The sequence below is a fragment of the Petromyzon marinus genome, chromosome 57 (assembly GCF_048934315.1).
Source record: "Petromyzon marinus isolate PM22_M1 ecotype Great Lakes invasive population chromosome 57, UKy_Petmar_22M1.pri1.0, whole genome shotgun sequence".
Classification (NCBI taxonomy): domain Eukaryota; kingdom Metazoa; phylum Chordata; class Hyperoartia; order Petromyzontiformes; family Petromyzontidae; genus Petromyzon; species Petromyzon marinus.
The window spans coordinates 3,118,469-3,130,497 of record NC_133723.1 but is presented as its reverse complement, the minus strand read 5'-3'; the positions used below and the strand labels follow the sequence as shown (position 1 = coordinate 3,130,497).

The 12,029-nt window shown below is 52.1% G+C and overlaps 1 protein-coding gene across 2 annotated transcripts in view; it reads right to left on the bottom strand.

Annotated features, from left to right (window-relative positions):
* Positions 1-305: 305 nt before the first annotated feature.
* The window catches only part of LOC116954984 (endophilin-A3-like), a 40,275-nt gene continuing 28,551 nt past the window's right edge, over positions 306-12,029 (bottom strand). For both annotated transcript variants that reach the window (XM_032975888.2, XM_032975889.2), the window contains 3 exons: positions 11,121-11,224; positions 7,306-7,538; positions 306-535 (listed from right to left, as the gene is read on the bottom strand). In XM_032975888.2, the coding sequence (XP_032831779.2) occupies positions 339-535; positions 7,306-7,538; positions 11,121-11,224 (534 nt within the window). In that variant the 3' untranslated portion in view covers positions 306-338. The remainder of the gene's footprint in view (positions 536-7,305; positions 7,539-11,120; positions 11,225-12,029) is intronic.

Genomic DNA, 12,029 nt, shown 5'->3' with positions numbered 1-12,029 from the left:
CGAGCGTCGTGGACGGCGACGGCCCCCCCCCCCTTGACCCGTGGGCGCACCGCCCCCAATCGGTTTCGCGCAGGCGACCCCTGAAGGCGGCGGCGGCCACCGCCACCGCCGCCGCTGCTGCTGGCAGCGCCGTGCGGTCGCCACGACGCTGGGAATGAAAATAATCTGGAATGAATTAAAGAGCGAAAAATCGAACCCAAATTAGTGACTCGAAATTCAATTTCATTAATTGAATCCCCGGCGGTGGCAGCAGTCCCACGCCCCCCCCACCCCCCCCACCCCCCCCCCACCCACCACCACCACCCCACCACCCTCTGCCGGTGCCCGCACGACGGCCCTCAGGGCGCCAGCGGCACCAGCACCTCGACGTAGTTGACCGGGAAGAATCCCGGGCGCCCGTTGATGGCGCCCTCGAACCAGTTGTCGTCCACCTGCGACACGAGGGAGACCACGTCGCCCTCACGGAACGCCAGCTCGCCCTCGTTCTCCGCGTCAAAGTCGTACAGCGCCCGGCAGCACGGCCCCTCCAGGGGGGCTACGCGGGGGGGGGGCGGGGGGGGCAGGAGGGGGTAGCAGGAGAGCGTGGGGGGGGGTGTGAGAGACTTGCCCGTTGTTCACTCTCACGTCCATCGTTCACTCCTCCATCGTTCACTCTCATTCCGGCGTTCACTCTCACTCCATCGTTCACTCTCAGTCTATTGTTCACTCTCACGTCCATCGTTCACTCTCACTCTATTGTTCACTCTCACTCTATTGTTCACTCTCACTCTATTGTTCACTTTCACTCTATTGTTCACTCTCACTCTATTGTTCACTCTCACTCTATTGTTCACTCTCACGTCCATCGTTCACTCTCACTCCATAGTTCACTCTTACTCCATCGTTCACTCTCACTCTATTGTTCACTCTCACTCTATTGTTCACTCTCACTCTATTGTTCACTCTCACTACTGTTCACTCTCACTCTATTGTTCACTCTCACTCTATTGTTCACTCTCACGTCCATCGTCCACTCCTCCATCGTTCACTCTCACTCCATCGTTCACTCTCAGTCTAGTGTTCACTCTCACGTCCATCGTTCACTCTCACTCTATTGTTCACTCTCACTCTATTGTTCACTCTCCCTCTATTGTTCACTCTCACTCTATAGTTCACTCTCACTCTATTGTTCACTCTCACTTTATTGTTCACTCTCACTCCATCGTTCACTCTAACTCCATCGTTCACTCCTCCATCGTTCACTCTCACTCTATTGTTCACTCTCACTCTATCGTTCACTCTCACTCCATCGTTCACTCCTTCATCGTTCACTCTCACTCTATTGTTCACTCTCACTGCATCGTTCACTCTCACTCTATTGTTCACTCTCAATAATCGTTCACTCTCACTCGACCGTTCACTCTCACGCTCATTGTTCACTCTCACTCCATTGTCCACTCTCGCTGCATCGTTCACTCCTCCTCCATCGTTCAGTCTCACTCTATTGTTCACTCTCGCTCTCATCGTTCACTATCACGCCAACGTTCAACCTCACCCTCATCGTTCACGCTCACTGCATCGTTCACGCTCACTGCATCGTTCACTTTCACACGTCGTTCACTCAGACGCGTGTCTGCGGCCGTCTGGAACGCTCTCCCTTCCGATTATTAGGAAGTCACTGGGAGCTGTGCACCGGTTACAACTCGAAAAGACCCCAGATGGGAGTTGGCATCTTGTGAAACCCGCAGAAACGGGCACCTGCATTGGCAACAGATCACAACTCCGGTGGTCACCCTCGTAGCAGCAGCAGCAGCAGCAGAGGCTTTTGGCTGGGCCATCGAACAAAGGCGGTGCTCGCCGCATCATCGCGCGGCGCTTTCAGATGCGCTCCTGCGGCCGTCTGGAAAGCTCTTCCTTACCGATGTGAGGAAGCCACTGGGAGCTGTACGGCACTTTCAAATCGTGTGGATTGACAAACTAATTTCTTCAGAACTGATGTTTTTGGTGTTTAGTTTGTAAGTCCTTCCACCCGAACCTCCGATTAGCAAGGCTGGCTACGTACGGCGCAAAAAGAGTTCAACGCGAATACATGCACGAGATGTTTCGTGGACATCTGTGAAAAAGAGCTTCATAGCTCATCGGATTCTTCCAGGATGAATAAACATTCTGATTCTGAGTGTTGCTGCATGAGCGGGTATGGGGCCAAGTCAAACCAGAAGTGTCTCTGTAGCGACACTCTAAAATGACGTAAAAATTATGATGGTGATGCCGGCCATACTGATTACAGCAGTGATTGCAATTGCAATAATGACATCGATTACAATCTCTCTCTTTTTTATTATTATCGTTACATTTCTTCACCCAGGGTAGCCTCACCGAGTCTTCGAGGCCTCTATTTCAGGAGGGTCCTATCAATGTTTTGTTTTGTTTTGAGTAGTTGTGGGGTGATGGCGATGATGTTGCTGCGTGTGATCCCAAATGGAGTGGTTTGGGGCGCCACGGTGGCTATGAGATGTTAACTATCTCGCCTGGTATGCAGGAGGCCGTGGGTTCGATCCTGACCCCGACGCCTGCTGCTGTATATTTGGAGTTTGCGTGTCTCTCTCTCTCATCATCATCACGGTGTCTAGGAGATGTTAACTACCTCGCCTGGTATGCAGGAGGTCGTGGGTTCGATCCTGACCCTGACGCCTGCTGTATATTTGGAATTTGCGTGTTTCTCTCTCTCCCCTGTGGAGTTTTCTCCGGGTGCTCCGGTTTTTTATCTCTCCACATTTATAATCAACACGCGTTCAAAGTGTGTGTCGATGTGACGATAGGCCACTTCGTTGAGCTATCATTTGTGATGGCCAGGTCACTTGTGGAAAAGAGTTACATAGCTCAGTGGGCCTTACCTGGTAAAATACAAAATAGTTTAATATATATATGAAAAAGGGAAATTTGTGATTATGTGTGTCTGTTCAAAATGTTTAGCGTACTTCCCGACATGCAACAAACTTGACATTTGCCATGTGGGTACTTTCTAGACTGTACACCATGCAAAAATTCTAAAAATATACTTTGTATTTTTTTTTTTTGGGGGGGGGGGGGGGTTGGGCGCAATAATGCATAGATTTTGCACGGCAAGTGAGTTGTGACGTCACATCTGTCAAGTCACCCGCAAATGTGGAAGCGTAACGCATTGTAGTGTAGCGGTTAGCGCGCTGTGTGTGTGTATCTGTGTGTGTGTGTGTGTATCTGTGTGTGTCTGTGTGTGTGTCTGTGTGTATCTGTGTGTGGAAGTGTAACGCATTGTAGTGTAGCGGTTAGCGCGCTGTGTGTGTATCTGTGTGTGTGTGTCTGTGTGTGTGTATCTGTGTGTGGAAGTGTAACGCATTGTAGTGTAGCGGTTAGCGCGCTGTGTGTGTGTATCTGTGTGTGTGTGTATCTGTGTGTGTCTGTGTGTGTGTCTGTGTGTATCTGTGTGTGGAAGTGTAACGCATTGTAGTGTAGCGGTTAGCGCGCTGTGTGTGTATCTGTGTGTGTCTGTGTGTGTCTGTGTGTGTCTGTGTGTGTGTGTTTGTGTGTATCTGTCTCTGTGTGTGTCTGTGTGTGTCTGTGTGTATCTGTGTGTGTGTGTCTGTGTGTGTGTATCTGTGTGTGGAAGCGTAACGCATTGTAGTGTAGCGGTTAGCGCGCTGCGTGTGTGTGTCTGTGTGTGTGTGTCTGTGTGTGTGTACCTGTGTGTGGAAGTGTAACGCATTGTAGTGTAGTGGTTAGCGCGCTGCGCTACGAACCCAGCAACCAGAGTTCGAGTCCCGCTCACGGCCACCACCGGTGACGATTATTTAAACCAGTCCTGGGCCTCCCCTAGGTCGACTCAGCCTCAAACGAGTAACTGGTGTGGTGTGTGAACATCGCCAATGGGGAGACAAAGGCGGCCGAGCGTCGTGAATCCAAGTCAGGGGCGAAGCCGGGTAGTAAAGCTAGTATATTATATAAATTTGCAGGGAGATTTTCATCACTGAAAAGTGTTGCGCAAAACCAGTTACTGTACATTGTAAATGTCTAGCTACGGCAGGAAACCAGACAACCCGGAGGAAACCCATGCGGAACGGGGGGAGAACATACAAACTCCACTCGCTCACTATCTCACTCACTCACACTCTAGAACAGTGGGAGATCTTACAAACTCCACTCGCTCACTATCTCTCTCACTCACTCACACTCTAGAACAGTGGGAGATCATACAAACTCCACTCGCTCACTATCTCTCTCACTCACACTCTAGAACAGTGGGAGATCTTACAAACTCCACTCGCTCACTATCTCACTCACTCACTCACACTCTAGAACAGTGGGAGATCATACAAACTCCACTCGCTCACTATCTCACTCACTCACTCACACTCTAGAACAGTGGGAGATCATACAAACTCCACTCGCTCACTATCTCACTCACTCACACTCTAGAACAGTGGGAGATCATACAAACTCCACTCGCTCACTATCTCACTCACTCACACTCTAGAACAGTGGGAGATCTTACAAACTCCACTCGCTCACTATCTCACTCACTCACACTCTAGAACAGTGGGAGATCATACAAACTCCACTCGCTCACTATCTCACTCACTCACACTCTAGAACAGTGGGAGATCATACAAACTCCACTCGCTCACTATCTCACTCACTCACTCACACTCTAGAACAGTGGGAGATCATACAAACTCCACTCGCTCACTATCTCACTCACACTCTAGAACAGTAGGAGATCTTACTAACTCCACTCGCTCACGATCTCACTCACTCACACTCTAGAACAGTGGGAGATCATACATACTCCACTCGCTCACTATCTCACTCACTCACTCACACTCTAGAACAGTGGGAGATCTTACAAACTCCACTCGCTCACTATCTCACTCACTCACACTCTAGAACAGTAGGAGATCTTACAAACTCCACTCGCTCACTATCTCACTCACTCACTCACACTCTAGAACAGTAGGAGATCTTACAAACTCCACTCGCTCACTATCTCACTCACTCACTCACACTCTAGAACAGTGGGAGATCTTACAAACTCCGCTCGCTCACTATCTCACTCACTCACACTCTAGAACAGTAGGAGATCATACAAACTCCGCTCGCTCACTATCTCACTCACTCACACTCTAGAACAGTGGGAGATCATACAAACTCCACTCGCTCACTATCTCACTCACTCACACTCTAGAACAGTGGGAGATCATCACTATCTCACTCACTCACACTCTAGAACAGTGGGAGATCATCACTATCTCACTCACTCACACTCTAGAACAGTGGGAGATCATACAAACTCCACTCGCTCACTATCTCACTCACTCACACTCTAGAACAGTGGGAGATCTTACAAACCCCACTCGCTCACTATCTCACTCACTCACACTCTAGAACAGTGGGAGATCATACACTCGTTCAGTTTAACACGTAGACTTTCGCGACCAATATCATCCATAATAGAGGTTTTTTGGGAGCTAGATCGTGTGAATATATAAATCCCGCCACCACCCGACACAGCCAACTAGTAAGGGTTGTCACGTAAACAGAACGTGGCCAATTCGTTACTAGTACAGCACACCGGTTGTGTGTTGGAGAGCCAAGCCGCCACATTTACAATCTGAGTACGACGTTTCGCCAATAATTACAACTAGCTTCATCAGGCGACAGCCAGATTTGTGGAGAAGTCCACCCGTTTCACTCCTTATATATATCTCACCCACTCACTCTATAGAACAGGGGGAGAATATACAAACTCCACTCACTCACTATCTATCTCACTCACTATCTCACTCACTCACTATCTCACTCACTCACACTCTACAACAGGGGGAGGACACACAAACTCCACTCACTCACTATCTCACTCATTCACTATCTCACTCACTCACTATCTCACTCACTCACATTCTACAACAGGGGGAGAACATACAAACTCCACTCACTATCTATCTCACTCACTCACTATCTCACTCACTATCTCACTCATTCACTATCTCACTCACTATCTCATTCACTATCTTACTCACTCACTATCTCACTCACTCACACTCTACAACAGGGGGAGAACATACAAACTCCACTCACTATCTATCTTACTCACTCACTATCTATCTCACTCACTCACTAGCTCACTTACTATCTCACTCACTCACACTCTACAACAGGGGGAGAACATACAAACTCCACTCACTATCTATCTCACTCACTCACTATCTCACTCACTATCTCACTCACTCACTATCTCACTCACACTCTACAACAGGGGGAGAACACACAAACTCCACTCACTATCTATCTCACTCACTCATTGACTATCTCACTCACTCACGATCTCACTTAGTATCTCACTCACTCACTATCTCACTCACTATCTCACTCACTATCTCACTCACTCATACTCTACAACAGGGGGAGAACACACAAACTCCACTCACTATCTCACTCACTCACTCACTATCTCACTCACTCACTATCTCACCCACTCACTCACTATTTCACTCATTCACTATCTCACTCACACCCTACAATAGGGGGAGAACACACAAACTCCACTCACTATCTATCTCACTCACTCACTATCTCACTCACTCACTATCTATCTCACTCACTCACTATCTCACTCACTCACTATCTCACTCACTATCTCACTCACTCACTATCTCACTCACTATCTATCTCACTCTCACACTCTGCACCCGAGTCAGGAATCGAACCCAGGCGCCGCTTGCGGTGAAGCTGCGTGACCATCACCACCGGCCCCTGCCACCACCACCAGCACCACCACCACCAGCACCAACACCACCAGCACCACCAGCACCACCACCAGCACCACCAGCAGCACCACCAGCAGCACCACCACCAGCACCACCACCACCAGCACCACCACCAGCACCACCAGCAGCACCACCACCAGCACCACCACCAGCAGCACCACCACCAGCACCACCAGCACCACCACCAGCACCACCACCAGCACCACCACCACCAGCACCACCAGCACCACCAGCACCACCACCAGCACCAGCACCACCACCAGCACCACCACCAGCACCACCACCAGCACCACCACCAGCACCAGCACCACCACCAGCACCACCACCAGCACCACCAGCACCACCAGCACCACCACCACCAGCACCACCACCAGCACCACCACCACCAGCACCACCACCACCAGCACCACCACCACCACCAGCACCACCACCACCACCACCAGCACCACCACCAGCAACCACGTCCCTGCCAGCCGCGGCACGCTGCCTGAGTGCCGATGGCCCACCGTCATCGTCGTCATCGTACCGGCCGTCTTGTTCCCGGGCGACGGGGACGGCGAGGCCGGCGCCGCGTCCTCCGCCGCCGCCGGCGGCACCTCCGACGCCGCGCTCGTCGTCGTCGTCGTCGCCGTCACCGCGGTCGGCGTGTAGATGGGGGTCCCCACGGGCTCCTCGGTCTCGTCGGGGCCGTCGAAGGTCACCACGGGCTGCAGCTTGAACTCTCGACGCTGGCGCGGGCGCGCTGACGCCGACACCACCCTGCCGGGGGGTGGGGGGGGGCGAGTAGGGGCGGTGATGGTGATGGTGACGGACCCCCTTCACTGTCCCGCTCCCCCCACCCAGCGCCACCGAACACCGGCACGAGCGTGAGGGCGGGGGGGGGGGGGGCGGGGTGATCGGCCAATGTTTGTAGCCAAGAACCCAGCAACCCCCGGGTTCCATTTCTCGGCGGTGACTAACATCGGTGGCGATTATTACCCGAACCGGTCCTGCGCCTCTCCCCCTAGGTTCGGCTCAGCCTTAACAAAAGCATCTGGTGCAGTGTGCAGCAAACACCAGCACCGGGGAGACCAGCCGAGCGTGGCGCTCACTGCACCAGCCGAGTTCGCGCTGTACATGCCGCCTCAGCTGGTGCTCGCATTAACAGCACTTCCCCAAACGGTGGTTGTGATAGTGGTCTGTGAGTGAGTGTGTGTGTGCACGTATCGTAGAATCCATTTGACCTGTGCTTACTGCCGGCCCGAAGGAACCGGTCACTCGACCGGAGCTGTCGTGGACACCCCCACCACCCCCCACGCCCCGCCAGTGTACGCACGTATGTGTAATGACAGTAGAGTCAGCCTGTAGTGTGAATGGACCAGTGGCCACGGAAGGTAATGACAGGGGAGTCAGCCTGCAGTGCGAATGGACCAGTGGCCACTGGAGGTAATGACAGGGGAGTCAGCCTGTAGTGTGAATGCACTAGTGGCCATGGGAGGTAATGACAGAGAGTCAGCCTGCAGTGCGAATGGACCAGTGGCCACTGGAGGTAATGACAGGGGAGTCAGCCTGTAGTGTGAATGCACTAGTGGCCATGGGAGGTAATGACAGAGAGTCAGCCTGCAGTGCGATTGGACTAGTGGCCATGGGAGGTAATGACAGAGTCAGCCTGTAGTGTGAATGCACTAGTGGCCACTGGAGGTAATGACAGGGGAGTCAGCCTACAGTGCGAATGCACTAGTATCCACTGGAGGTAATCACAGGGGTATCAGTAGTGAGTGCGAAGGGACTGGTGGTTACGGGAATGATCGAGAAGGGAGCGTGGTCAGGTGATGGAAGAGGACGGTGGAGTCTACTGGTGGAGCGAGCGTCCAGAGTCAGCGAGAATGATCTAGAAGGGGGGCGTGGCCTCGGTTGGCATAAAAGGGAGATGCGTGGGAGACTCGGGGCTGTTGCAGTGGGGGTCTCCGCCTGATGTCAAGTGACCGTGTCTTCAGTAAAGTGCCATCTCAAGAGAAGTGTGTCTAGTCGTCATTACATATCTACGTTGAACTTCTTTCACACCGTAGGTAGACAGCCGTGCTAAACCGGTGGTGTGAAGGGATAGGACAACAGCACGAAACACAACAAAAAGCAGCTCTACAGAAATGAGTTTGTCGATCTAGTTGACGATGATGATTTAAAAGTGCATCGCAGCTCCCAGTGGCTTCCTCATATCGGAAGGGAAGGGCGTTCCAGACGGCCGCAGAAGCGCTTCTGAAAGCGCCGCGCAATGCTGCGGCGACCACCGCCTTTGTTCGGTGGCCCGGCCAAAAGCCGCTGCTGCTGTGAGGATGAGTAGAGTTCGCGTCATGATGGGTCACGCCCCTTGACGAGATCAGCGAGGCATTGTGGTTCATTTCAGATAAATATTTCGTGTGTGATGAGCGGGACCTTACAATGTATTTGTTTGCTAAATGGAAGCCAATGCAGCTCCGATTATCACAGTTGGCTACGTGCCAAATAGTTTAACAAACAAACTGCCCAAAGACTAACTGCCCATAGACTCAACACTGCCCATAGACTCAACACTGCCCATAGACTCAACACTGCCCATAGACTCAACACTGCCCATAGACTCAACACTGCCCATAGACTAACACTGCCCATAGACTCAACACTGCCCATAGACTCAACACTGCCCATAGACTAACACTGCCCATAGACTCAACACTGCCCATAGACTAACACTGCCCATAGACTCAACACTGCCCATAGACTAACACTGCCTATAGACTCAACACTGCCTATAGACTAACACTGCCCATAGACTAAAACTAACACTGCCCATAGACTCAACACTGCCCATAGACTAACACTATCCATAGACCGAACACTGCCCATACACTAACACTGCCCATAGACTAACACTGCCCATAGACTAACACTACCCATAGACTAACACTACCCATAGACTCAACACTACCCATAGACTCAACACTGCCTATAGACTAACACTACCCATAGACTAACACTACCCATAGACTCAACACTACCCATAGACTCAACACTGCCCATAGACTCAACACTGCCCATAGACTAACACTGCCGATAGACTAACACTGCCCATAGACTAACACTGCCCATAGACTAACCCTGCCCATAGACTAACACTACCCATAGACTAACACTGCCCATAGACTAACACTGCCTATAGACTAACACTGCCCATAGACTCAACACTACCCCTATACTAACACTGCCCATAGACTAACACTACCCATAGACTCAACATTACCCATAGACTAACACTACCCATAGACTCCACACTGCCCATAGACTAACACTGCCCATCGACTAACACTGCCCATAGACTAACACTCCCCATAGACTAACACTGCCCATAGACTAACACTGCCCATAGACTAACACTGCCCATAGACTAACACTCCCCATAGACTAACACTGCCCATAGACTAACACTACCCATAGACTAACACTGCCTATAGACTAACACTGCCTATAGACTAACACTGCCCTTAGACTCAACACTACCCCTATACTAACACTGCCCATAGACTAACACTGCCCATAGACTAACACTACCCATAGACTCAACACTACCCCTATACTAACACTGCCCATAGACTAACACTGCCCATAGACTCAACACTGCCCATAGACTCAACACTGCCCATAGACTAAAACTAACACTGCCCATAGACTAACACTATACATAGACTAACACTACCCCTATACTAACACTACTTCACACTGCACCTCCGATTATCACGGTTGGCTACGTACGGTGGCGCAAAAGAGGTTCAACACACGTCCAGCCCGACGAGCACCGGACGGACACGGTCGAAAACTTGCAGTACCCGTCACGACACGCGCCTTCGAATTTTACCACGCGGCACTTGGCCGGGTCGTCGTGCAGAACCGAACACGCGTGACGTGCGCGCGCCAAATAGCGGACTACGAATCAAAGATGTGGGGCTGCAGGAGAGCGCCTTGTGTTGCTACGTGCGCACAGCTGTCAACCCCCTTATCAGTGCCTCCTACCTTATTACAGACCAACTCAGACCTTATTGGTCACCCCGTGTCCCTTATAAATCTCAACGTTTATCCTCCACAAAGTCACCATCACTAGGGAGAAACGCAAACAAACATACACGAAGAAATGTGTTTTGCCCGTATTGAAACGGCTGCATGCCGTGTGGGCCTGAAAACTCAATTCCCCTGCACAAGAATACGTGGTAAACCGTGTTGAGTTGACACGGTGTGCGTGTGGGTCGGCGTTTCGTCGTGGGGGTGTGGAGGAAGTGGGGTGGGTGGGGTGGGTGGAGCAGCCAGAAGCGTGGGGGCGGGGGGAGCGCTGACCTGTCCTGCAGCGTGCTCTGCAGGTCGTCCAGGATGTCCACCACCTGCCGGTGGTACTCAAGCTGCGCCTCCACCAGCGCCTCCAGCTGGGACACCTGCTCCACCTGCGATGCACAACAGCGCCAGCGTCGCTCCCACTCGCCGCCGCGCCCCACATCTCTCTCGTCCCTCCTGCGCTCGGTCCCTCTCGCCGCTTCTTCACCCATCACGGAGAGCCGTAAGCCTCTCAAAGAGACCCACCGACTCGCACAGAGAACCACACTCACGCAGGGACACAAAGACTTACACGGAGACCCGCTGTGCGAGCCTGTGGTTCTTTATGTCAGGCCATGGATCACTGTGCGAGCCTGTGGTTCTCTGTGCGGGCCTGTGGGTCTCTATGTTGCTCCATGGATCTCTGTGCGAGCCTGTGGTTCTCTGTGCGGGTCTGTGGGTCTCTATGTTGGTCCATGGATCTCTGTGCGAGCCTGTGGGTCTCTGTGTGAGCCTGTGGGTCTCTATGTCAGTCCATGGATCTCTGTGCGAGCCTGTGGGTCTCTGTGTGAGCCTGTGGGTCTCTATGTCGGTTCATGGATCTCTGTGCGAGCCTGTGGATCTCTATATCAGGCCATGGATCACTGTGCGAGCCTGTGGGTCTCTGTGCGAGCCTGTGGGTCTCTATGTTGGTCCATGGATCTCTGTGCGAGCCTGTGGGTCTCTGTGCAAGCCTGTGGGTCTCTATGTCAGTCCATGGATCTCTGTGCGAGCCTGTGGGTCTCTATGTCGGTCCATTGATCACTGTGTGAGCCTGTGGGTCTCTATGTCGGTCCATGGATCTCTGTGTGAGCCTGTGGGTCTCTATGTCGGTCCATGGATCTTTGTGCAAGCCTGTGGGTCTCTATGTCAGTCCATGGATCTCTGTGCGAGCCT